Genomic DNA, 27,327 nt, shown 5'->3' with positions numbered 1-27,327 from the left:
ACTGAAACTAATAGAAGAGAAAGTGGGGAAGAACCTCAAACACATAGGCACAGGGGAAATTTTCCTGAACAGAACACCAATGGCTTACGCTCTGAGATTAAGAATCAACAAATGGGACCTCATAAAATTGTAAAGCCTCTGTAAGGCAAAGGACATTGTCATTAGCACAAAATGGCAACCAACAGATTAGGAAAAGATCTTTACCAATCCTACATCTGATAGAGGGCTAATATCCAATATATACAAAGAACTCAAGAAGTTAGACTCTAGAGAACCAAATAGCCCTATTAAAAATGGGGTACAGAGCTAAACAAAGAATTCTCAGTTGAGGACTATCAAATGGCTAAGAAACACCTAAAGAAATGTTCAACATCCTTAGTTATCAAGGAAATGCAATCAAAACAACTCTGAGATCCCACTCAGAATGTCTAAGATCAAAAACTCAGGTGACAGCAGATGCTGGCGAGACTGTAGAGAAAAAGGAACACTCCTCCATTGTTGGTGGGATTGCAAGCTGCTACAACCTCTCTGGAAATCAGTCTGGCAGTTCCTTAGAAAATTTGACATAGTACTACCTGAGCACCCAGCTATACTACTCTTGTGCATACACCCAAAAGATGCCCCAACATATAACAAAGACACATGCTCCACTATGATCATAGCATCCTTATTTATAATAGCCAAAGGCTGTAAAGAACCCAGATGTCCTTCAACAGTAGAATAGATATAGAAATGTACATTTGCACAATAAAGTATTATTCAGCTATTAAAAACAGTGACTTCATGAAATTCTTAGGCAAATGGATGGAACTTGAAAATATCATCCTGAGTGAGGTAACCCAGTCACAAAAGAACACACATGGTATGTACTCACTGATAAGTGTATATTAGCCCAAAAGCTCAGATTACCCAAGAAACAATTCACAGACCATATGAAGCTCAAGAAGGAAGATCAAACTGTGGAAGCTTCAGTTCTTCTTAGAAGGGATAACAAAATACTCACAGGAGGAAATACAGGGACAAAGAGTGGAGCAGGGACTGAAGAAAAGGCCATCCAGAAACTGCCACATGGAGATCCATCCCAAGTGCAGCCACCAAACCCAGTCACTATTGCTGATGTCAAAAAATGCTTACTGACAGGAGCCTGATATGGATGTCTCCTGAGAGGCTCTGCCAGAGCCTTACTGATACAGATGAGGATGCTTGCAGCTAACCATTGGACTTAGCATGGGGGCCCCAGTGGAGGAGCCAGAAAAAGGTCAGAAGGAGCTGAAGGGGTTGGCAACCCCATAGGAAGAACAAAAATATCAACCAACCAATACCCTCCCCATCCCGAGATCCCAGGAACTAAAACAACCACTAATGAGTACACATGGAGGAACCTATGGCTCCAGCCACATATGCAGCAGAGGATGACATTGTCTGGCATCAATAGGAGGAGAAACCCTTGGTCCTATGAAGGCTTGTTTCCCCAGTGTAGGGGAATCCCAAGGCAATGAGGTGGGAGTAGGTAGGTGGGAGTGGGAGCATCTTCATAGAAGCAGCAGGAGGGTGGAGGGTATGGGAGAGGGGGGAAAGAGGATAACCTTTGAAATGTAAATACATAAAATATTTAATGAAAAATAGCAAAATGTTTAAAAAAAGAAAAATCGGCACACCAAATATGTAACTCAAAAAACCGAGTTAAGTATGAGAAGACTGTATGAAGAGTAGGAGCTTAAACAATGGCAGCAAACAGAATTGACTACTAACAGTGCTGGGGAGCTTCTGTGAGAGCCAGTGAAGGAGTGTGTCTGAATAAGAAACCAGACTTTATTCCAAAGCCTGAACCAGAGGAAAAGCAGGAATAAAGATACTCCATATGAAGAAGCTAGGCAAACACAGCCAAGGAGTCCCCTGGTACAGAAGGGACTCAGGAAAGTCAGATGAAAGCTAAGCAGTCCTGCCCTCAGAATGAGCCTACAGCTCTCATGCACCTCAAGTCCAATTATTGCTTACAGTAAGACTGGTTCCTGTAGAAGAAGATGGATCAGAGAAATCCCCACTGTATAATTATAGGGTATCAGATAGGCGACATCTTGACAGAATCTATTGTTAATAACTGAGCTACTTGGCGGCCCAACAGCTCAAACTATCCACAGGTTGAGGAGTTTCAATTTAGCTTACCATAGCTGCTAGGGAATAAGAGGCCTAGAAAGGCAGTTTTTGTAGAACTAGAGGACCGGCCAAGGGTTAAAGTAGCAAGAGCCTGGCTTTGACAAGATGTGAATGAAGACAAACAGCCCGACCATCAATACCCAGGATCGGGTCTCATCAACTGAGACTTAGCTTAGAGTTTGATAATTCTAAAGCAAGTAGAGGTCTTAGTTAGGGTTTGTATTACTGTGATAAAACACCATGTCCACAAGCAACTTGTGGGGGTAAAGATTTATTTTGATCTATAGCTTATAAGTAAGTCCTGTGGTGCTTTGAATGAAAATGACTCCCACATGTTTCACTAATTGTTCCCAGTGAGTAGAACTGCTGGGAAGGGTTAGGTGGTGTGGCTTTATTGGAGGAGGTGTGCCACTAGCAGGCTTTGAAGTTTCAAAGGTTCATGCCATTCTCAGTGTCCCTTTCTGTCTTGTGGTTGTATCTCAAGTTGCTGCTGCTCCAGCATCATGCCTGACTGCCTCCTGCCATGCCCTTGCCATAATGGTCATGATTTCATCTTCTGAAACTGTGAGCCCAATAAACTCTTCCATAAATTGCCTTGGTCACAAGTCTATAATTGAAAAAAGCAAGGACAGGAACCTTAAGGCAAGAACTTAAGCAGAACTGTGGGAAAGAGCTGCTTACTGGCTTGTTCCTAATGGTTTGCTTAAACTGCTTTTTTTTTATAGCACCCAGGACCACCGTTGCCAGCATGGTATCACCCACATCAATCATCTATCAAGAAAATTCAACACAGACTTTTCTCTAAGTCAATCCAGTGGAGATATTTTCTCAGTTTAGGGTTCGTCTTCCCAAATGAATCTTGCTTGTATCAAGCTGACATAAAACTAGCCAAGATAATACATAGATCAAATTCCGGAACTACCTGGCTTTCACTGCTGTTGAGCATGAAAATCTCAAAGTTCTAGGATGCACACGGTACCCACTGTGTTTCTCCAGCAGAGTGATTACTAATCAGGAGGACTTGGAAGTACAAAGATAGGTCCTCTGTATGTATTCATCTTAGTATTGTGAACCCTTCCCATGCTCTCAATGCACTTGGGAGATACTCATATCTAAATATTAGCTACCTAGGAGCTCAGTCTGGTTATTTTTATGAGGGTGGAAGAATCTGTCCAGCCCTCCAAGTGCAAACCTGAGTGTGTCCACCAGAAGTCTGGATATGTGAAGAAGGAAAATATAACAAGTGAGTATGAAACCATAACAAAAAGAACCCCCAACAAAGAAAAGTGCAGGATCCAAGAGTTTTATTGCTAATTCCTAACAAATCATCAAAGAAGAGCTAAAACCAGATATCTCTAAGATCTGGAAAGAAACAAGGGTGCCACTCTTTCACATTCACTCACAAGCTCCTCACTGATCTATAAAATAGAAAGGGAAGGAACACCAAACTCATTCCAAGCAAAAAGCATAACCCTGATACCAAAACCAGATAAAGACTCAGGAAAGAAAACTGTGGACCAACACATAGATACAAAATGCACATAGCTACAAAAACTTTCAATACATTTTAATTTAAGAACACATGCAGCGAGTACAACATAACCAACATTTTTATTTCCTATTAGACACAAGGTTTACTCAACCTGTCCAAATCGAAAAGTGTAATTCAGCACACATATGTAGACTTAGAGAAATTACATGATCATCTCAGTCAGTACAGAAAAGCTTCTGACAAAGTGCATCACTCTTTCAGAAGCATCCATTGCAAGAAAACGCAGCTTCTTTGACAAATAGAATTCTAGAAGAATGAAACTTGATCCACATCTCTCACTCTAAATATGAATCAATAGTGTAAGACCTGAAATTTTGAAATGGTTAGAAGAAAACATAGGCTAGACACTTAAGTATGTCACTGTCTTAGTCACTGTTCTACTACTGTGAAGAGACATCACGATGACAAAGCAACTATTATAAAAGAAAACATTTGGTTGGAGGCTTGCTTACAGTTTCAGAAATGTAATCCATTGTCATCATGGTGGGGAGCATGGTGTCATGTAGGCAGGCCTAAGAGCTACATCCTGGTCCATAGGCAAAGATAGAGAGAAGCTGGGCCTGGCACAGGCTTTGAAACCTCAAAGCCCATCCCCACTGACACACTTCCTCCAACAAGGCCACACCCACTCCTACAAAGCCACACCTCCTAATTCTTCTCAAATGGTGCCACTCCCAGATGAGTAAGCACTCAAATATGAGCCTATGAAGGCCATTCTTACTCAGAACAACACAGTTGACATAGGCAGGGATTATTTTTTTTCTTTTCTTTTTTTTTCCTTTTTCTTTTTTCTTTTTTTAATTTATTTAATGTATGAGTACACTGTTGCTATTTCCAGATAGCACCAGAAGAGGACATCAGATTCCACCACAGATGATTGTGAGCCACCATGTGGTTGCTGGGAATTGAACTCAGGACCTCTGGAAGAGCAGTCAGTGCTCCTAACTGCTGAGCCATCTCTCCAGCCCATAGGCAGGGATTTTTAACCAGAACTCCAACCACACAGAAAATAGCCCTAAGAACTGCGTAAAGAAAGTAAAATTTAAAATAATAAATAAATAAATGTGCGTGAAGTTAAAAAAAATTCTCCACAGCATGAAAACAATCACTAAAGAGACAGAACATGAGAAGTAGTTTTACCAACTGCCCAACATGAAAGGATTAGTACCCAAAATATAAACAGAACTGTAAAAATTAACCCCCCAAAACACTACAAACTAAACAATCAATAATGAACTGAATGGACATTCTAAAAAAAGAAGCTTAAATCTCAAATGAATACTTGAAGAAGTACTCAGCATACTCAGACCAAGGAAGTTCAACTTAAAACCTCTTCAAGGCTGTCTCATCCCTGTCAGAATGGCTGAAATTTTTCTGAAAATTTTCCCATAAAATGGAGTGAAAGTATATTTGTAGAAATTTAGTATTTACCAACCCCATGCTTATTACATGGACTGTTTCACACTCACCTCCCCTTCATAAGGAATGAGCCAAATTCTGCATGTTCAGGAACACAGGGGCTCTTCCCAGCAGCCTCACCAGCATGTGGGATGCAGGGGTCTGCCTGGCCGAGCTCATAGTTACTGGCAGTGGGTTTGACTGTCAGCGGCCGTCCTGGGTCTGGGCAAGTTGGAACTGACAGAGCAGATGTCTGGTGTAGCTCTACTTCCAGCATGGCTGAGGCCAGCCTGATGTCTTTGTTCTCAAGGTGCATGTCCCCGTTGCTGATCGTTCTGGGTCAAACAGAGAGAAGCCACTTATTGTTGCTGAAAGGCAAACTGTACAACCAGAGGGTACTTAAAACACAGTCCTTAAAACAAAGTGCTCCAAAATTCAAGTCTCACACAGGAGACATTTTGTGGTTGTATCCAAGGAGCGATATCTCAACAATTTCATACTAGCAGGGATCTGCACATTCTATCATAGGATATAATACATTTTATGTCTTTATTTTTAAGTGTCTATTATTTTCACATACATTATATTTTTATTATATTCTTTTTCCCATCCCCCAATGTCTCCTACCCCCTCACTACCTCCTGACTCATACAATTTTATGTCTTCTCGCTCAAAAAACAATACAAACAGCAACAAAAAATGAAAACCAAAACAAACCACCACACACAGAGAGAGCCATGCAGTTCATCTCATGTGGGACATTTGACCTGCTCGGGAGTGTGGATGATGGAGTGTCACTCCAGCAGAGAAAACTTTTTCCTGGTTAGGGGTTGGACTTTATGTCTGCTTTCCCTTGTCTGAATCTGTACTTGGATTTAAAATACAATAAATTTTGAGATGTGCATAGTATGAAATACTATGAGGTCATGAAAGTTATGTAGATGGATAGTCAGTGATACTAGTAAATATTAAGAATATATATAAGAGATGACCTATGCTGTGTGATATATATACATGTTATCACCAACCCTAAGTGATGGTGTCACCCATCATAGACCTACATCTGTGAAACTTGGAACCAAAATAAAACTTTTCTCTTTGGTGTATGCTTGCCTCAGACACTTGCTATAGTTATGACAAGCTGACTAACATAACTAGACACAAACCTAGTGCAGTTAAAAAATTTGCAGATCACTATGATAGCGAATGTTGGCAGAATATACTTGTATGTTTTATTTCAATGAAAGCAGGAGCAGAAGCCTACCAGAAGGTAGGCCACCCACCTGCAGATATCCCCCACTCTCTCAATGTCCCAACACCATCTCAAATCCCCCCATCTTTTCTTGTCACCTTGTTCCAGTTCCCAATTCAGGCAAAGACTCCTGCTCCACCAGAAGCCACGCTGGCTACCAGAACTCTAGGTCACCCACCCGCAGACCTCTCCTACTCTCTCAGTGGCCCCTCTAACTCTACCCCTCATCCCCTTTCCTCATTGACATACCCTAGCCCCCAACTCAGAAAGAAAGCGCCTGCTCAGCCAAAGGCCATATCTACAGCTAGAAGGTAGGCTGCCCACCAGTGAATTTCCCCAACTCCCTCAGTGCTGCCCCAGCCTATCTCCAACCACTCTGCACCCATCACCATGTCTCAGCACTAAACTCAGGTAGAGATCCACCATGTGACAAGAGCCACGACAGCAACCAGAAGTCCAGGTAGGCCAGCCATCTGTAGACCTCCTCCATTCTCTCAGTGCTCTACCACCTACCTCTATCCTCCTCCTCCCCTCTCCTGTCATCTTATTCCAACCCCCAACTCAAGCAGAGACTCCAGGCTCAACCAGAGTCCACATAGGTCAGAATACCAGAGAAGAAACAGAAACCAAGGAACAAAACAAAACATCCATGCAACAAAGACAAACTCAGAAATCAGAAACTAGACCTATAATCACTCCAAAGCCAGATCCCTAGAAGACAACATTAGCATATAATCAACAACTAGAGCCCATCACCAGAGCTCAGCTATCCTAATACAGCAAGGAAAACACCTTATAACCAACTTTATGGGGATGATAGAAGTCTATAAAGAGGAAGTGAATAAATCTCTTAGAGAAATCCAGGAAAATACAAAAAAGGGGGGAAGAAATGAATAACTTCCTTAAAGAAAAATTTAAAAATCAGTTGAAGAAAACAAAATTGTTCAAGACCTAAAAATGAAAATAGATGCAATAAAGCAAACACAAATTGAGGAAATTCTGAAAATGAAACATCTAGGTAAGTGTATAGGAGCTACATAGGCAAGCTTCACCAACAGAATGTAAGAGTTGGAAGAACAATAATCAGGCATAGAAGAAATAGGTACATCAGTCAAAGAAATTGTTAAAGCTAAAAAATTTCTGATACAAATATCCAGGAAATCTAGGATACTATGAAAAGATCAAATCTCAGAATAATAAGAATAGAAAAAGGGAAAGATTCTCAGTTCAAATATTTTCAAAAAAATCATAGAAGAAGGTTTTCCTAACCTAAAGAGAGAACTATAAAGGTACAACAAGCATATAAAACACCAAGGACATTGGGCCAGAAAAGAAAGTCCCCTTGCTACATGATGATAAACCACTAAATATAAAAAACAAAGAAAAAATACTAAAATCTGCAAGAGAAAAGGGACAAGTAGCATATAACAGCAGACTTCTCAATGAGACACAAAAAGACAAAAGGGTCAGGACAGATGTCCTGTAGATTCTAGAGACAAACAATGCCAACCCATACTACTTTACCCAGCAAAACTTTCGATGACCATAGATGGAGAAAACAAGATATTCTACAATAAAGTCAATTTTAAACAATATCTATCCAAAACCCAACCCTACAAAAGATACTAGAAGGAAAACTACAACCCAAGGAGGTTAAGACACCCAAAAACACAGAAATAAATAATCTCATACCAGAAAAAGCAAATGAAGGGAAACACACACACACACACACACACACACACACACACACACTACCCCTACCACTATCGCCACCACCACCACCAACAACAACAAGAGAAAATAACAATCATTAGTCACTGAGTCAATATTTCTCAATATTGATGGACTTGATTGCCAAACTTAAAAAAAAATAAATAGGCTAAGAGAATGGATTCCAAAACAGAATCCATCTTTCTGCTGTATACAAGAAACACACTTGAACATCAAAAGTAGACATTACCTCTGAGTAAGGAATTGGAAAAAAGATTTTCCAAGCAAATGCACCTGAGAAGCAAGTTTGTGTAACCATTCTAATATTTAACAAAATAGATTTGAAATTTAAATTAATCAAAAGAAACAGTGAAGGATACTTTATACTCATCAAAGAAAAAATTCACCAAGATGATGTATCAATTTTTAACATCTATGCCCCAAACACAAGGGCACCCACATTTGTAAATGAATTATTACTAAAGCTTAATTCTCACATTAACTGTCACACATTAATAGTGGGAGATATCGACACAGCCAGAATATGGCAAATACATAGGCAAATGCCAGCAGCAAACCACTGAACTGAGAACCGGACCTCCATTGAAGGAATCAGAGAAAGGACTGGAAGAGCTTGAAGGGGCTTGAGACCCCATATGAACAACAATGCCAATCAACCAGAGCTTCCAGGGGCTAAGCCACTACCAAAAGACTATACATGGACTGACCCTGGGCTCCGACTGCATAGGTAGCAATGAATAGCCTAGTAAGAGCACCAGTGGAAGGGGAAGCTCTTGGTCCTGCCAAGACTGAACCCCTAGTGAACGTGATTGTTGAGGAGAGGGCGGTAATGGGGGGAAGATGGAGAGGGGAACACACATATAGAAAGGGAGGGGGAAGGGTTATGGGGATGTTAGCCCAGAAACTGGGAAAGGGAATAATAATTGAAATGTAAATAAGAAATACCCAAGTTAATAAAGATGGAGAAAAAAGATATAAATTAAGGAAAAATAAAGACTGAGGAGACACCCTAACAAAAAAAAAATAGTGGGAGATATCAATACCCCACTCTCACCAAAGGATCTGTCATCCAGACAAAAACTAAAGAGAAATAATGATAACACATTATAAACTTAACAGATTATCTACAGAGTCTTTCATCCAAACCAAAAGCATATACATTTTTCCAAAATTAAACACATATTTGGTCACTAAGTAAGTCTCAACATATACAAGAAAATTGAAATAACCTCTTGTATTCCATCAGATTGCCATCAAGATTAAAGCTAGATTTAAACAGCCAAAGAAACAACAAAAAGCCTACAAACTCATGGATAATGAACAACTTTCTACTGAATGAAAACTGGGTCGAGGCAGAAATGTTTTTTTATTTAAAAACGTTCTAGAATTCAAATGAAAATGAATATGCAACATGCCCAAATATATGACTCCAGTGATACTGGAGCTAAGAGGAAAGTTCATACTACTAAGTGCATACATTACAAATTAGTAAATAAAAATAAAAATTAAAACATTAAAAAGATGGAGGGATCCCATACTAGCAACTTAACAGCTCTAGAACAAAAAGAAGTAAGCATGCCCAAGAGGAGTAAATGGCAAAACGTAATCAAACTGGGAGTTAAAATCAATAAAATAGAAACAAAGAGAACACAAAGAATCAATGAAGAAAAGAGTAGGTTCTTTGAGAAAATCAACAAGATAAAAAAAATCCTTATCCAAAGTAAAAGAGAATGAGAGACCATCCAAATTAGCAAAATCAGAAAAGAGGGGCATAGCAACATAAACCAAGAAAAGCCAAAGAATCAATAGGTTATACTTCAAAAGCTTGTACTCCACCAAATTGGAAATTTTTAAAGAAATGAATAATTTTCACAATAGTTGCCATTTATCAATTTTAAATTGAGACCAGGTGAACAATTTAAATAAACCGTGTACTGGGTGGTTTTGTGTGTACTTGACACAAGCTAAAGTCATCAGAGAGGAAGAAGCCTCAGTTGAGGAAATGCCTCTATAAGAGCCAGCTATAAGACTTCTCACTTAGTGATCGATAGCGGAGGGCTTTGTCCATTGTGGGTGGTGCCATCCCTGGGCAGATGGTCCTAGGTTCTATAAGGAAGTAGCCAAGCAAGCCGGGTGAAGCAAGACAGTAATTCCTGCCTCCAAGTTCCTGCTCTGCTTCAGTTCCTGTCCTGACTTCCTTTGGTTATGAACAGCAATATGAAAGTACAAACTGAATAGTCCCTTTCTTCCCCAACTTGCAATTTGATCAAGGTGTTTCATTGTAGCAATAGAAACCCTAACACAGAGATTTATAACCCCTAAGGAAATAGAGGCATTCATTAAAAGTTTCCCACATCCCTCCCCAAATCCCAGGGCCAGGTGGTTTTAGTGCACAATTCAGCAGATTTTCAAAGAAGAGTTAATATCAATACTCCTCAAGTTATTCCACAAAATAAAAACAAAAGGAACATTTCCCAATTCATTTTATAAGGCCACAGTCACCCTGATACCCAAACCACAGAAAGATTCAACAAAGAAATAGAATTGGAGAGCAATTCATAATTCATAAGAACATAGATGCAAAAATACTCAGTAAAATACTAGCAAACTGAATCCGAGAACACATCAAAAAGATCATCCACCATGACCAGCAGGCGTCATCCCAGAGATACAGGGGTGGTTCAACATATGAAAATCTGTCAATGTAATCCACCATATAAACGACCTGGAAAAAAAGCATGGTCATCTTTGAAAAATCCAATACTCAGTGATAAAAGTCTTGAAGAGGTCAGAGATACAAAAAACATAAACACAAGAAAGGCAATATACGGCAGGCCTATAGCCAACATTAAATAAATGGAAAGAAACCCAAAGCAATTCCACTTGTTCCTTGTCAGAAACAAGACAAGGCTGTTCATTTTCTTCCTATCCCAAACAGTATTTGAAGTTCTAGCTAAAGCAATAAGACAACTAAATGAGATCAAGGGGATACAAATTGGAAAGGAAGAAGTCAAAGTACCACTATTTACAGATGATAAATACCTTTAGGGAAGTAGCTGGATACAAGATTAACTTAAAAAAATAATATCCACAGCCTTTCTACATACAAATGAGAAAAAAACTGAAACAGAAATCAGGGAAACAAAACCCTTTACAATAGGCACAAATAATATAAAATATCTTAGTGTAACTCTAACCAAGCAAGTAAAAAAGACCTGTATGACAAAACCTTCAAGTCTCTGAAGTAAGAAATTGAGAAAGATATCAGATGGAAAGATCTACTGTGTTCATGGACTGATAGAATTAACCCAGTTAAAAAAAAATGGCCATCTTACCAAAAGCAATCTACAGATTCAACACAATCCCCTACAAATCTTAAAAGGACACTACTCAATTTTATATGAAAAAACAAAAATTCCAAGATAGCTAAAACAATCCTGAATAATAAAAAACTTCCAACAGTATCACCATCCCTGATTTCAAACTGAGCTACAGAGATTAAAAAAAAACTGCATGGCATCATCATAAAAACAGACAGTTTGATCAATAGGGTAGAAGAACTTGAAGTAAATCCACATACCTATGGACACATGATTTATTTTATAAAGAAACTAGAAATACACAGTGGAAAAAAGACATCTTCAACAAATGGTTCTGGTCTAACTGAACTCTACACATAGAAGAATGCAAATAGATCTATATTTTTCACCCTACACATATCACTCAGCACAAAACTCAAGTCCAGGTGGATCAAGGTCCTCAACACAAAACCAGATACAGTGAACCTGATAGAAAAGAAAGTGGGGAATATCCTTGAACACATTGGCACAGGAGACAACTTCCTGAACAGAATACCAATAGCTCAGGCACTAAGATCAACAATTAATAAGTGGGACTTCATGAGACTGAAGCGCTTCTGTAAGACAAATGATACCATCAATAGGACAAAATGGCAGCCTTCAGAATGGGAAAAGACTTTCACCAATTCTACAACCAGTTAGAAGGCTAGTATCCAAAATATGGAAAAACTCAAGAAACTAGATATCAACAAATCAAACGCTCCAGTTTAAAAATGGGATATTAAGAATGGGGTACCAATCTAAACAGAGAATTCTCAACAGAGGAATCACACATAGCCGAGAAACATTTTTAAAATGTTCAACAATTGTAAATGAAAACGACTTTGAGATCACATCCTACACCTGTTACATCAATAACACAAATGACAGCTCAGGCTGTGAGAGTGTGAAACAAGGGGAACACTTCTCCACTGCCAATGGGAATATAAAGTTGTACAGCCAGTGTGGAAATAAATATGGTGTTTCCTTAGAAATGTGAAAATCGGTCTACCTCAAGACTCAGCTATTCTACTCCTAGGCACACACCCAAAGGACACTATCATACCAGAGCCATAGGCTCAATTATGTTCACAGCTGCTTTATTCATAATAGTCAGAATCTGGAAACAACCTAGATGTCCCTCAATAAAGAATTGATAAAGGAAATTTGTTACATTTCCACAATGGAGTATTATTCAGCTTTTTGATTTAAAAAAAAATGACATGAAATTTGAAGGCAATGGATAGAACTAGGGAAAAAAAATCCTGAGTGAGGTAACTCAGATCCAGAAAGACAAACAGGTTATGTACTCACTTATAAGTGGATATTAGCTGTAGAGTAAAGGACACTATACTATTACTTGGTCCAGAGACCAAGAAATGCTAAGTAACAAGGGGGACTCTAGGGTGGATGCATGGATCTCCCTGGGAAAGAGAAACTGAATAGATTTTTGTAGGTGGATTTTGTAGGTGTGAAGAGGTAGGAGGACATGGAGGGAGAGAGTATGGAAGAAGTGACTGAAGAGCATTTGGGGGGCAATGTGGAAACCTAGTGTAGTGGAAACTCTCCGTAATTTATGAGGGTGAACCATGTGAGAACTCTTGGTCATGGAGGATACAGAGCCCAAATGTCCCATCTTCTGTAACTAGACAAGGCTTCCAGTGATGGGACTGGGACACCTATCCAAACATAAACCTTTTTATCTACAATCTGTCCTGCTTGCAAGATGTTCTGGGGCAGTGGTAGTACAGAACTTGTGGGAGTGGCTAACCAATGACTGATTTAATTTGAGGCCAATGCTGGGAAAAGAAGCCGGTGCCTGACACTGCCTAAATGACCAGGAACGGGAGGCTAGATAGCCTCCAAACCAACAAACACAACTGGAAAAAGTAATGAAGTTATTCCTAATGATGTTCTGCTGTACTCATGGATTGGTGCTTAGCTCAGTAGCCATCAGAGAGGCTGCCTCCATCAGCTGATTGGAGCAGATGCACAGACCCACAGCCACACAACAGGCAAAGAGAGAGCCTAGGTTGAAGGTCTCCATAGGGTCCCTCAGGGCTCAGGGAACCTTTTGGAACAAGGATAAGAGAAACAGTAGAAGTCAGAGGGGTCCAGGACACAGGCAGAGTACAACCTGCAGAATCAACTCTGCAGGATTCATGGGGGCTCACAGAGACTTGAAGTGGCAGTCACAGAGCCTGCATGGGTCTGCTCTAGGTCCTCTGCATATACTTTAAAGTTGTTGACTGTCTTGGCCAGTTGTTCCATCCTGCAGGACAGTCAACGAGGGTGCAGAGGGTATCTGGAAGAGAATGGGGGACAAGAGACACGAAGAAGGACGCCAAGACAAGAGTCTGATCAAGGCGACAATTTTATTTTTTCCCAAGGCTGAATTTATACTAAAACAGGGGTAACAGAGGGAGGGGGGAGTGGGAAGCATCTATGACAGCCAAGGACACCGTACTTGTGTGGTCAGCTGATGTCAACAGGATGTTGGTTTCTCAGAAAGGTTACAGTTTTGTCATATCATTAGTCAGCAGGATGTTGGTTTCTCAGAAAGGTCATATCATTGGGCATCCTGACGTCAGACGTATTTCTCAGCAAGGTCACAACTTTGTCATATCATTATTCATCCTGACCACCAGATTTGTATTAGTCTTCTGCAGCTGGCTGGGGATTTTCCATGAACCCAGTCATATTTAATTCTAACTATACTATTAACATCAATAATGGGGAGTTGTAAGAGCATCGCTCCCAACAGTTGACCTGGTGTTTTTGTGGGGCTCCAGAGAGTGGGAGTTGGGATGTCTCTAACTCACTTGCCTACTTTTGGGACTCTTTCTCTTATTGTGTTGTCTTGCCCAGTCTTGATGTGAGGGTTTGTGCTTGGTCTTACTGTATCCTGTAGTTCAGTTGATGTTCCCTGAAGGGTTGTTTTTTTTTTTCTGGAGGGAGGAGAGAGCAGAGTTAATTTGGGGGAGAGGGTGCTTGGGGGAACCCAGAGGAGTAAAGGAAGGAGAAGCTGCAGTTGAGCTTTACTCTTACAGTATTTTTTTCTCAGTAAGAACATGTATACATGCATGTAACAAAGCACCAGTTCTATGTTTTAGCTGATTCCACATGCAAAAAATAGACTCCAATATTTACACTTTAAACAGGCATTGCAATGTGCAAAGAAGCCTAATAAAACTTAGTTTTCATTACTAAGAGTAAGGACATTAAACAGCAGTTTTGAAACATCATAAATAGCTAGGCATGGGAGGCTCACATCTGTAATTCTAGCAACTGGCAGAGGAAGAATGGCCATGAGTGAAGCCAGGCCTGACTAGGCTACAGAGAAAGATCCTATTTTTAAAGGTAAATAAAAATAAAAACCTAAAACAACAGAAAATATATCGTGACAAGTTAAGAGAGAAAGACTAGGGGATAAAGGAAAGCTTTATTTTAGTCTTATCGATGGCATTTCCCCCTGGTCTTTAACCAAAAGTCTCTGCAAATTATATGATTGGGCTGGTTCAAGAGCATCACCTTCTGCCTGACTAAATACCCTGGGTTTTTAGAGCATTCCATTAAGAAGGGTTTTGTGCTAAGTACTTGAATCTCCAGCCCTAGATTCACATATTGATATCTTTCTGCAAGCGATGGTGTTAGGTAATGATCTCTGGAGAGAGATTGGGGTCTACCATATGTGATGGTGTTAGGAGATGGTCTCTGGAAAGAAACTGAGGTTTAAGGAGGAAGGAAGTCATTGGAATGGAGCCTTCGTGAATGGAATCAGTGTCTATCTAAGTCTTCAGAGCTTGCTTCTCTTCTTGGCATATGTGGACACTGACTGAAGACTTCATCTATGAGCCAGGACATTAAATCTGCATATACCTTGATCTTGGACTGCCTAACTTCCTACCCTGTGGGGGAAAAAATGTTTGTTGTTTAAGCCACCCAGAAGTAATCTTGTCCCATGAATAAATAGAAGGTGGTTTAGTCGTACAAGAGAATAACAAGAATTAATAAATCTACTACAGAGATCTACACAACAGAATATAATTCAACAGCTAGGGACAATGATGCATGAACACCTGCCACAGTTCGGAGGAAACTGTAGATATTATGTTCAGTAAAGGAGGTCAGTCAACAAAATGCTGTATTTTTTCTAACTTCATGTAAATGCAAAACATTTCTAATAGATAAATCTACAAGGACATCAGGTGAGTGGACCATAGCAAAGCCAGGAATCTATGCTGTAAGTGTCAGATACGATCTGATAGCTTCCTTAGCTTTTGAGTTGGTAGAAGCTAGTGACCTGTTAATGCCTTCCAAAGATTTTGCTGTTAGTTAAAAGGATGCTACATAGGATACAGAAAGTAGACCCCAAATGGCTATTAAGGGAGTTAAATCAATCCGGATTGGCACCATTGCAACCCTCCACAATCATGGAGTTCTAATAGTCAGTCATCCACACAGAATAATCAGCATAGGTGCAGCTCTCTGAGAGCTTCAGGTCACATACACCCAGCAATTGTCCTCCTGGGCATCTCTCTCGACATTTATAAAAATCCAGCCAAAATGGGAAAGAATTCAGAGGTTTCTCAGGTTTCTGTAGTTGTTTTGCTGTTTTGTGTGCATACATGCACGTGTGCGTGCGTGCGTGCATGCGTGCGTGCGTGCGTTTGTGTGTGTGTGTGTGTGTGTGTGTGTGTGTGTGTGTGTGTGTGTGTGTGTGTGTGTGTGTAAGCTAAAGGGGAGAACCAATATCCCAGGAAGTCCATGAACACAGCAAGATGGATGAATTTGCAAAATGAGAACTCAGAGTGAAAACAAAAATCTCCAAAAGCCACATACTGCATGGTCCTATGTGTCAACATCCTTTAGGTGACAACAGAATAGACAGGAGAACAGAACAGTGTGCATGCAGCTGAGTAGGGTTGGGGATGTACCTACAGAAGGGCACAAGAAGACCATGTAGGGGTTAAGACCCTGAACGTTGATTGTGTCAGTGTCCTGATGGTGATGGTCCACTATAACTGTTGCAAGCTTTTAGCGCTGACGGACATTGGGTTCTGGCCGTAAGAGATCTCTTTGGATTACCTCTTATAATTGTGTGGGACTCTTCAGCCTATAGTCACTGCTCACCTGAGCTCCTTAGCATATCTTCTCCAGGCTACCAGGTTCCTTCCTCCCTCACTCCTCCTCAAGCCCTCTTCCACCATGTTCTACTCTCCAACCTTGATGGCTAATACTCCTGTGAGAATCACCGCTAACTCCTAGGGTCTGCCCCCACTCAGCCTCTCTGACGTTGTTCCATGACTGTTGAGGTTTGGCCTCAGGGAGAGTTCTAGCTCTTCCTCCTCTTCTTTGGGTACTGACTTCTGCTCTTCCTGGCTTCACTCAGAGACCAGCAGCCTCCTCAAGAGACCGCACTGCAGCTTCCAATATCAGTCACTCTGTGGAGATGGTTCCCCAGCCTGCTCTGAACTCAGTATTCTCCAGTGAGCATACCCAACATCCTGACTCAGCACAAGCCTGCTGTTGCTTGTGCACTTTCTGTAGCCGCCTCTTTGGAGGACACTGCAGTCATTGCCCTCTCAACTCACATGTTTATCTAATTCTTCCAAACATGTTCTGAATTCAGATGTTTACATTTGGATGTCATCTTTACAGTGAAACACTCCTGTCCTAGCCTATCCAATGGGGATTCAACCCATGACCAGTCCTCTTGGAAACTTTCATACCACCACCACCTGGCCTCTGGAGTCACCCTACCACCTTAACACCAGCCCATCCTTGGAAGGAGAGGAGGGCTCCAAACCCCTCAGTTCATAGTGTGAGCACTGCCTTGTGTTCACAGCCTCAGCTGTGTGTGTAATACTCACCTGGAAGACCTCATATGGAAGGACATGGCCTTGTACCTTGGGCTGGCCACAGACAGCTCTTTCTCAGCAAAACTTACCCAATAATAATAATAATAATAATAATAATAATAATAATAATAAATAATAGCAACAACTTGATCATCTTTCTGTTTTAAGGAGAACATATAGATTTCATGGCTTTCTTGAAAAGAACATAATAAATGTCTCAAACTCAGTGGAATCTTGCAGTCTTCATACTTGACCCTAAACCATCTGTCATGTCCATGATCCACACTCCCACTGTTCTGTTTCTTCCCCCTCCAGGCTTGTAGCAGTATGCCTACAGGCCCAGCAAAGTTCCCTGTCACTTTGTCCTGCCCCTTTCAACTGCTCTGTCACTCTTATCTCCTCCAAGCCTTCCCATTATACCCTACCATCACCTTGCCTGGGTAATGCTCACCAACCTTGTTCTAAGTCACTGTTGGGCCCTGATAATCCTTACAGGCACATAACTCAAACTCATAACAGAGCCTTAATTGGAAGATATCACTGGATAATAAGCCAGAAGCTAAAGCACAACACACAGGGTGGGGCACTGTCCAGGGCAAGGAGTCTGTCCCTGCTGGGAAAGAGACTTCTGCTTCTGACTTTTCTCCTCCTGGTTTCTCCTGTCATTGGTTTCTCACCTGGTGAGAATGGGCCAGCAATTGATTTGATTAAGAAGAGGATGCATAAGGAGAGATGCCCTGGATGCTCAAACCAGGTCTGAATACCCTGAGTCCTGACCAGGACCTAAAACGTCTCAGCTCTTCCCCATGGCTCTGGGGCTTCTGAATATGGCACATTAATGGAGCAGAGATCAGTTTTGGTGCAAACAAGATGGAGAACGTCTGAGGGACAGGAAGGAGAAAAGTGGGGAGGCCCAAACAACTGGCCTGCACTCAGTGCTACTAGCTCAACAACGCCATACCTCACCAATTAGTTCCTTGGTAAACTATCATCCTCTACTAACTCTTAGTGGGGGTGGAGGATGCCTTCTTAACCCCCTCCCCACCCCTCAACCCCCGTATGTGCCGAACATGTCAGCAAAGCCAGATCACTTGATGCCTCACTGTAACCAATATGATCCAGGTCCTGTGAGTTCCTGCTATTACTGGTTCTCTGTGCAGAACATCACAATCCCAACAGCTATGCAGAGCTGTGGTAGGATGAGCCTGTGTGTCTGGTTAGGACGAGACAGGCAGTTCATGTCCTCCAAGGCAGAGGGCCATGCCGCTAGGCATCTTCCAGAGAAAGTAGCTGAGCTTGGGGCAGCCCCTTTTTAATTCAGGGAGCTCAGGATGAGTGTCACACCAAGGACAGCAAGGTCAGGCTGTTCCCCTCTGTAGGGCCAGAGCACAGGCCACTGTTCTGTATTCCTTTGGTTTGAATTTGCAGCATGTGAACTTGATTAAAGCTTCTGGATCACTCAACCAAATGGCATGGTTATTAATCACTTCTTGTTTTAAAGAGTCCTCTTGCAACCAGGAAGGAGAGCCTGAGCCAGCACGCCGGAAGCGGGGTGACCTTCTCTATGCAGCAAAAGGTCTTGGGGTGAAGAGGGCTTTGTTCTGAGAATGCCCACAGGGCCTCCAGAGCATAAACAGTTCACTGCAGGGATCACAGCACCGGGTAAGGAACAGAAAGCCATGTGAAACGCACAGCCAGGGTCTGTCTGAGCCCTTTGACCCGTCAGGACCAGGACCCAGCCCCTGTGTCCTGTCTGCCTATCTGTCAGCTTGGGCTCGAAGTGGCTCTGCTTATTGCCCCACCACTGCACAGCCAGCTTTCCTCTGTACATCCTGCAGAGCAACTTGGAAACCCTGACCCTTATCCAAAGCAGGAGACCCAAGCACCACCTCCTTCTGATTCCCTCTAGGTTGTAGAATGCATCTTCACTCTGTATCAGCTGCAGGACAGAATCCCTCAGGGGAACCTCAACCAGGTAGAAATTCCCTGTACCTCTTGGACTTCATTTCTGCCCAAGCACGGATAAGCCATCTATCTAGTGAATGGTGGCTGGGTCTCCCTGTACCAGGGAATGCCTCTGCCCTTAGGCAGGACAGGGAGTTTGGGGGAAGATGACAAAATTCCTCATCCAAGCACCTGAAAAACCAACATCCTGCAAGGACAAAGACTGGCAGCTCAAGGTAATTGTTGGGCATGGGGAGGACTCTCTTTTCCCAAACACAAGAACAGGCACACCAGACTTGCTCCTTCCCCAGCTGTTTCTTGATCCTCTAGAAGGGCATTCTATCCTGACATTTCTGGGATCTTACTGCAAGCCTACCTCTCTCTACCTCCAAATAAAAGACCTTTCTGAGAGGGAAGATCCTCACCTATCTCTCTCTCTCTCTCTCTCTCTCTCTCTCTCTCTCTCTCTCTCTCTCTCACACACACACACACACACACACACACACACACACACACTCTGTAGCCCAGATCACTATCCTCTTAGCCTCTTGTCTCGGTGGAAGCAAAAGTGTTCAGATATCCCCAGACTCTCAAAATCCCTTAGCTACCCATCCCATACTAGCCTTATACCTGATCTCACCACATATCTAAAACATACTCCTATCCAACCCACTATCTCCAATGGCCCACATTTACCCTGAAGACTCATCTCTAACCAAACGTTCCCTGTCCTGACCTAGCAGCCACTTTGGGTTTCATGTTTGTGGATTGGTTTTGCTTTGAGACAAGCAGATTTCTTTCAGCAAGAAAGGTATTTGTTTGTTTGTTTGTTTGTTTGTTTGTTTGTTTGTTGTGAGCCCTCATTTCTTGCCCCCTACCACCTTAGCCCACACCACACACACACTGGCCAAAGTTCTAGGTGTGGACATTGCTGGTCTCCGGTGACAGTCAAAGCCACCTCTTCCCAATCAATAGTTGTTCATGTTCTTAGAACTCAGCTAACTGATCCATGAGGTTGGAGGGGGGTGTCAAGAAAACATACGCTCCTAAGTCACCCCTAGTTTATAACCATTGTGAACAACTGCATTCGAGTCTTTGTAAACCCAGCTTGAAACCCTTCCCTGCCATCTGGAGCTTTCCTCTGTTTCTGATAAAATTCCCAGCAGCTTCCACAGGGGAGTTGCTACCACTAGCTACACTGGTGCTCATAGGCACCCAGCCTTGGTGGGCCTTGTCGCCTGTCCAGATCAGGCACTACCGGTCAAGCACACCTCAGGGAGTGACATTATTGTGTAGTGGTTTCAGTGGGCAGCTGCCCTTCACAGCTACTAGCCCAAATCTAGGCTTTGTAGAGTTGTCACACTGATTTAAGTTGGTGTTCCTCAAACATCGCTGCAGGTTTAAGACACCGAGAAAGCTTTACAAGCCAGAGGCCCCAGGGCTCTGATTTCCCGAAGATGTCCACTCACTCAGATTTCTGTGCTTAATAACCATGCTATTGAAAAGAGTCGGCTGTATGAATCCCCATTTATTTCCCTGTGTGTGGTGTGAATAGACAAAAAGCATCAGCCTTGAGGGATTCAGTGTTCTCAGTTCAGTGAGTTCCCTTCCAAAGAAACGCCTAAAGGCCGGCCTCTTAGCTCCAAGTTCCCTTCCACAGTCCCCTTTGTCCTGGGACGCAGCCTCCCAGGGGGAAAGCAAAAGCTGCTGCTACTACTACTAGTATTATTACAGCTGCTGCTGGCCACTCCATTACAATCAGAAATGCCCATACAAACTGCTCAATCATATTATCCACACATTTTCAGTATAGGCTTATGATGATAGCCTCTGATTCTGGGAAGCTATAACCCTACTAGCTTCCCAGAATAAGAGGTTATCATTTTGTGACTCCCAACCACCATTTTACCTGATGACTGGATGATCTTTCTCCAGCAGTGAAGTCCAGTGTCCAGATCCAAAGGCCCTGGGTCGTGGATAGTGTACAACCCTTGGGGAAAGATTTCTCAGCAGGCACTTGCAGCCCGGGAGGGTTAGATAGCTCATGCTCCTCACCGCACCCCCTGCTGGCCACGCCCACAGACCTTCACAGAGCTGGAAGGCTCAGTGCCCTCAACCCCCTCTTGAGAATGGTCCAGCAGCATGAGAGAGCCTCAGCTAGGAAATGGAGATCCTTGCTGCAAAAGTCAGGTTTTAGGAAAATCCCAGCCATATGTAGCAAGCTCAAACCTTCATAAGTGGCAAAGGACGTGGCAGGTTTTTTTTCTTAAGACAAGAACTAAGGAAATGTAAGCCATCCTCAGTTAAGAACTGTCTACTGGACATAATAAACTTTCTCATTATCTTGTTCTCCTCCAATAAGGCCTGTGGCCAAGGTTGCATCCAAGGAAAGCTCCGTCATACAACACACACATGAGCATGAATAAATACACAAAGAATGCTCACAGAGATTATAAACTTCATGGAAACACACAAACTATACAAATACCCAAAAGTCAATATAGAAGGCACGAGAAGCCCTTATAAACACAAACTGCACAGACCCAATGCACACATGAAGTACCTACACGCACAGAGGCACGGACAGGCACAGAAGTAGGCACATAACACATTTCATACATGTAGGCATAAACTACAAGATGACACAGTGCCCAGTGTCCAGCAGCCCCCAGTGCCTCCATACAGATCAGCAAAGGGTTAAGGTAGTCAGTGCAGCAGCCTAGGGAGCTGCTTCCCACTCCCCCACCATTCACAGATTTTTTAAAAATTTAAACTATTTTGTATGAGTGAGTGTGTGTGTGTGTGTGTGTGTGTGTGTGTGTGTGTGTGTGGTGTGTGTGTGTGTGTGTGTGTGTGTGTGTGTGTGTGTGTGTGTGTGTGTGTTTATGCATGCCACAGGGAACAACTCGAAGGAGTCACTTGTCTCCCAGTGACCAAGGTCGGGTCACTGGGTTCCACAGCAAGTGCCTTTACTTGCTGAGGCATCTTCCTCTCCCCCATTTGTAGGTACTTGGGTAGCTTCTATAAGTGAGCAGGACAGACAGTTCAGCCAAGCCTTATCAGGTGCCTTTCAGACTCAACAAGTTCTACTTCTGAGGCCTTCCTTGGATCAAGCCTCTGGCAGGGGAAAGCCCTTATCAGAACCTGATAAGAAACTTGTGATAAGGAGAGCCACCAGCAGGGGTCGTGCTGCCCACTGTATGTGGGCATCTCCGTACAGAGAAATGGCCTGGAGCAGCACACACAGTCACACTACCTGCAGGTGCCAGGCACTACATCGGAACGGCTGGAGCTCAGAGACTCTTGGCTCTGCCTGCAAAGTAATAGCACAAAAAGGCTTCTTGTAAAAAGGAGCTCAGTAATCGCCTGGGAAGAATCACTTATCCCTAGCTCTTGCTAGGAATATTTAGTTTTTAAAACATTCAAAGATTTATTTTAATACTCTGTGTGTGTGTGTGTGTGTGTGTGTGTGTGTGTGTGTGTGTGTGTGTGTGTTTATCCACAGAAGCTAGAAGAGGAAGTTAGATGCCCAGAAGCTAGAATTATAGGTGGTTATTAGCTGCCTAACATGGTTTCTGGAAACCAAGATGGCTCCTCTGGAAGAACAGGAAGTACTCTTGACTACTGAGCCATCATCTCTCGAGCCCCAAATTTTTTAACTTCTATTTTTTAAACAGTGTTTATCTATTCTTTGACAAGTCACACAACATACCTGGATCCTATTCACACCAACATCACCCACAGTCATCCCCAAAATATTTTTTCGCCCATCCATATCGCTCCTCTTGTTTCTTTTTATAACCCACTGAGTTCAGTTTGTACTGCCTGATGATCTTGCACAGGTCTTCGTATGTAACCACAGTTGTAATGGGATCATGGACACAGCAGGCAAGTCACATCAAGAAGGCACTCTTTGACAGAGATCCTCCCCAGTCTCCAACTCCTACAGTGTTCTGTCCCCTCTTAGGCAATGTTCTTTGTGCCTTGGGGTGTGGGCATTGACACGGATGCTCCCTTCAGGGCTGGGAACCCATAGTCACTCCTTGTTAGCCTTTTAACCAGTTGTGAGTCATTGTATTACCTGTTGCCCACTACAGAAGAAGCTTCTCCAGCCAAAGTTGAGAGTGCTGCTAGATGTTTATAAGACACAAGTTTTAAAGCAAAGCACATTACTCAGGGATGGCTATATCCAGGGGGTGCTCGCTCAGCAGGGACCAACTGTGTCTGCGGCACATGAACACTGACACCCTGGTTCCATACAAAGGAGAACCCAAGCTTGCTCCTACTGTGAAGTTTGTAGACAAGTTCTCAATTCAGACTACTTACATATCAAGTGTGGGCATGATTTATGACCACTGTGGATTACAACCTGGTTGTGGGACAGAATGCACAGGGGACCTGTTATAAGGACCATTTATAAACGTTAATAGTGCAGGCATTGCCAAATATCAGGTTCGCTGATAGCCAACAACTGTTTGCAGTAGATTCCATTTGCCAACTCTAAGGATGGACTACATGGCTTTAACCCTAAGAAAATCCTACCCTTGCCATGGACTGGCTTAGACAACCGGATCCTCATGTCCTATAACAGGTCCTATACCTCGGACCTCTGGGGAGAGATGTTGGAATGATAAGGCCCCACAAAACAGGACAAACACTCTGTGATCCAATGAAGGCACCCTTCCTTTCTTGCTCTTAATAGTCATGAGAACCACTGGGACCTGAGCACCCAAAACTATTTACATGGGGTCCAAAACTATCTACATGGGGAAACCTGTCAGAATAAATGGCCAGCCAAATGCCTATGGCCACCAGAATAGCCACAAGAGGCCAAAAAGGACTTCCATACTGATGGCAGAGTATAGAGTAGGTGACGTGTCTCCAACAGAGCTCAGGTATCACTGTTGCCTCCCTATAGCTGTAGGAAGAGTAGGAGTTATCCTAAGAACCTCTAGGGAGCCTGGGCCCCCTGTGTGCGTTTCACGCAGACTGCCCAAGGCACATAAAACTCATCTCAGGAGACAGAAAAGACTGGGGTTCCTAAACTAGACAGGAAGAGGCTCCTGGGACTTCCTGGGAAGTAGCCCCACTCACTGGCCCACCATCCCTCCAACTTTCAGCCTCCCATCCCTGGCCTAGCCACCTAACATTTAGCCTCACAAGCCTACACTACCCAAGGGTGGCTGGTGTATGTTTCATCCTGGGCAAGTCCAAGAGTTCACAAGAACCACTGACCCTGAGATCAAAAGCCCCTTAGGGCTGGTTTCTGCCAGGGGTGGTGACCTTGTACCCTGTTTCCTGCAGCCCAGGGAGGAGGAAGGAACCTGGATTAGTCAGCACCTGCACCCCTGACTGCAAGTTCTGATCCCAGGATTCAAAGCTTTCGTTCTGCTTCCTTCTCAATTGAAAAGGATTTTACCTAAACAATAAGACTTAGTGAGAAGAGAAATACTTGGGCAGAGATCACTGCTATGAAGTCTTTTCTGATTTAAAAAAAAAATGTAAGGATTAATCAGCTTATGTTAATGCCAAAACATGAGCTTTACCAAGGAGACTGGTGAAGGATCACAAGACCCCAAGCCACAAGGCCAACTTATACTCTGAGGAATCTCACACTCACGTGTTGCCCAGGCTGCTCTGGTGGATTAACCCTCATGGACAGTGTGAGTAGTTCTATGTATGAAGTGAGGCCCAGCACATTGCTCAGGCCTGGGTGCCTTTGGAGTCTCAGGGAGCCTGTCAGCTCCACTAACTGAATTCAGAGCAATTCAAAGGGGATTTCACAAAGAACTCAAGCATTTCAAAAGAGGAATTTGACATTCCGCAGACCTCTCTCCTTCAAAGGAATGTGTTTGTAAATCAAATAGCATAGAGCACATGGACTTGGGGAGCTCTCTCTCTCTCTCTCTGGAAGTCCTAGACTTCTAATTAAGCCTGAGGGTGGTACCTACCCACAATGGACAGTCAGCAGTAACCACAAACTGGGCACATACCTCACTGATTAAAGTAAATCCATGCAGGTAACATTACATCCATTGAATATTATATAAGCCAGGCATTGCCTCTGCAAAACCGCTTGTTCAGACAAACCCTGGGTTAAGTACAGCCACTGGTAGATTAAAACAAAACACTATTCATTCTTTGATAACTTCATATGTGAATACAACATTTTTTTACCTTATCCCACCAAGTGTCCTATCCTATCCCCCTATATATTTTAAAAAATTAAACTATTTTGCGTGCATATACGTTTGTTCATGCATCTACAGGATGGGTGTAGCTGGAGGATGTCTTGCAGGAGTCAGTTTTCTCCTACTATGTGGTATCCAGTGATCAAAATCAGATCATTGGGTATGGCAGCAAGTGCCTTTACCAGCTGAGACATAGCTTCCATAAATAAACCTGCCAGACAGACTCAATGGCTTTCCTAGCCAGCAAGGTCAACTTCTGAGGTCTTGCTTTGATCAAGCCTCTGGAGGGAAAAGCCCCCACTCCAACTTCTCTAGTCAGAACTTTTACTAGAAGAAAAGTCTTCTAGTAAGAAACTTCCTACACCTACTAGTGGCCTTGGCCAAGTCTTAGAGGAAAGGCAACTTACCCGCTGGGGACAATAGAGGAGTTCATCTGTGCAAGGAAACCAGCTGTTGACAGGAATCATAATGGTGAAGCGTATGGCGCATTGGCATTCCTAGAATTTGGTTTGTCCCTAAGGGTTCACATGTTAGAAGCTGAGTTTTCAATGGGCAAGGTTAGTAAAAGGAATTGAGAGGTAAAGCGTAGTGGAAGGCTCTAAGGTCACTGTTGTGTCTGCAGAAGAGATGGTGGTAGATAGGTACTGACTTTTAAAACGGCTTTTTATGAAAGAGCCAACTGATCCTTCCTTGGCTCTCACCTTGAGACATAATCTTCCTTGTACCCACATGTGCATGTGATTGTGATACTGCCATGAAGTCATCACCAGAGCTAAGCAGAGTAAAATTATCTCCTACCCCCTATCTTCCTTCCAACTCTTTTGAGAAAGGATCTGCTGTGTGTTCCTCTGGGTTGGTCAGTCATGACTATCACTATCAGGGATAGTTTGTTCATGTGCAGAAGACCCTCAAGAGATCCAGCCTACTAACATTCCCCCTAGGGAAATAGGGAAGGTGCACGTGGCTCTCAAGACTCTTGAGAGACTCACAGGAATCACAATGCTGATTGATGGAGCTCATGAAGTTAACAAGCCTTCACAATATTCTCAGATATCACTCACTTTTCTGAGGTTATATTGTAATAATTAATAATCCATGCAAGAAAGATACAGACAACCATGCTGGTTAAAAGTATAGTAGTCCTTTATTGGCCAGTGACCAAAAGCATGCTCATGCCTCAGTTTCTTGGTGCCAAAGCTCAGGGGTACAGACTTTTTAAAGACAAAAGTACAAAGAGCATAATTTATACCAAAAGTTGGATGAGGGTAATCAGAGTAAAGCTTGAAACATTCATTTCTGGCAGAACACTATTTCAAACACTACATGACATTTATTTCTGACTTATCCCATCTTTAGTTATTTTAGTTTGTTAAGTTTGCATAAACTTTACTTACTTTGGTTAATACCCTTGGGCCATAGTCAAGGTCATGGAAATCTCAAATGTGTTGCCAAGGTATATGTGACTATTGTGAGGGTAAAAACTGAGAATGTCTAAGCAAACAAAAACTGGAGTCAGGACAAGATAGTATTACCTGAGTCACTTCAATATATGAGATGAACAATTAACAGGAGGGAACTCTTCAGTAGCGTAGCTGCCTAAAACTTATTCCCGAGATAGTTCAGTCCACAAACCAATCCTCACTTGCTAAGAATGGACCTTTTGCTTGGAATCCTAGATATACAATCACTAAAGACACTATATGGAGGGTTGTAAAATACAGAAAAACTCAGGCTAGGACTGAGCTAGAAGTTCCCTATTGGCTGGCATTTGTAGTTCCAAAAGGTGCCATGCAGGCTACAGAGATTAGTCACCAACGGTTCAGCTTGGCTATGGACCCTTGTGTATTACACTGCTGGCATGTCTTGCAAGACGCTCCTGCTGTTGCAATTTAGAACAACTGTT

At 42.6% G+C, this 27,327-nt stretch overlaps 1 protein-coding gene across 1 annotated transcript in view; it reads right to left on the bottom strand.

The window, feature by feature from the left end:
- The window catches only part of Oca2 (OCA2 melanosomal transmembrane protein), a 322,662-nt gene extending 301,414 nt beyond the window's left edge, over window positions 1–21,248 (bottom strand). The window contains 2 exon segments of the mRNA NM_001271493.1: window positions 5,179–5,442; window positions 21,143–21,248. Of these exon segments, the coding sequence (NP_001258422.1) occupies window positions 5,179–5,423 (245 nt within the window). The 5' untranslated portion in view covers window positions 5,424–5,442; window positions 21,143–21,248.
- Between the last annotated feature and the right edge of the window lie 6,079 nt (window positions 21,249–27,327).

This window comes from Rattus norvegicus, chromosome 1 (genome assembly GCF_021556685.1).
Source record: "Rattus norvegicus strain SHRSP/BbbUtx chromosome 1, alternate assembly SHRSP_T2T, whole genome shotgun sequence".
Lineage (NCBI taxonomy): Eukaryota > Metazoa > Chordata > Mammalia > Rodentia > Muridae > Rattus > Rattus norvegicus.
Note: the sequence above shows the minus strand (reverse complement) of the source record. Positions and strands in the feature narration are given on the sequence as shown.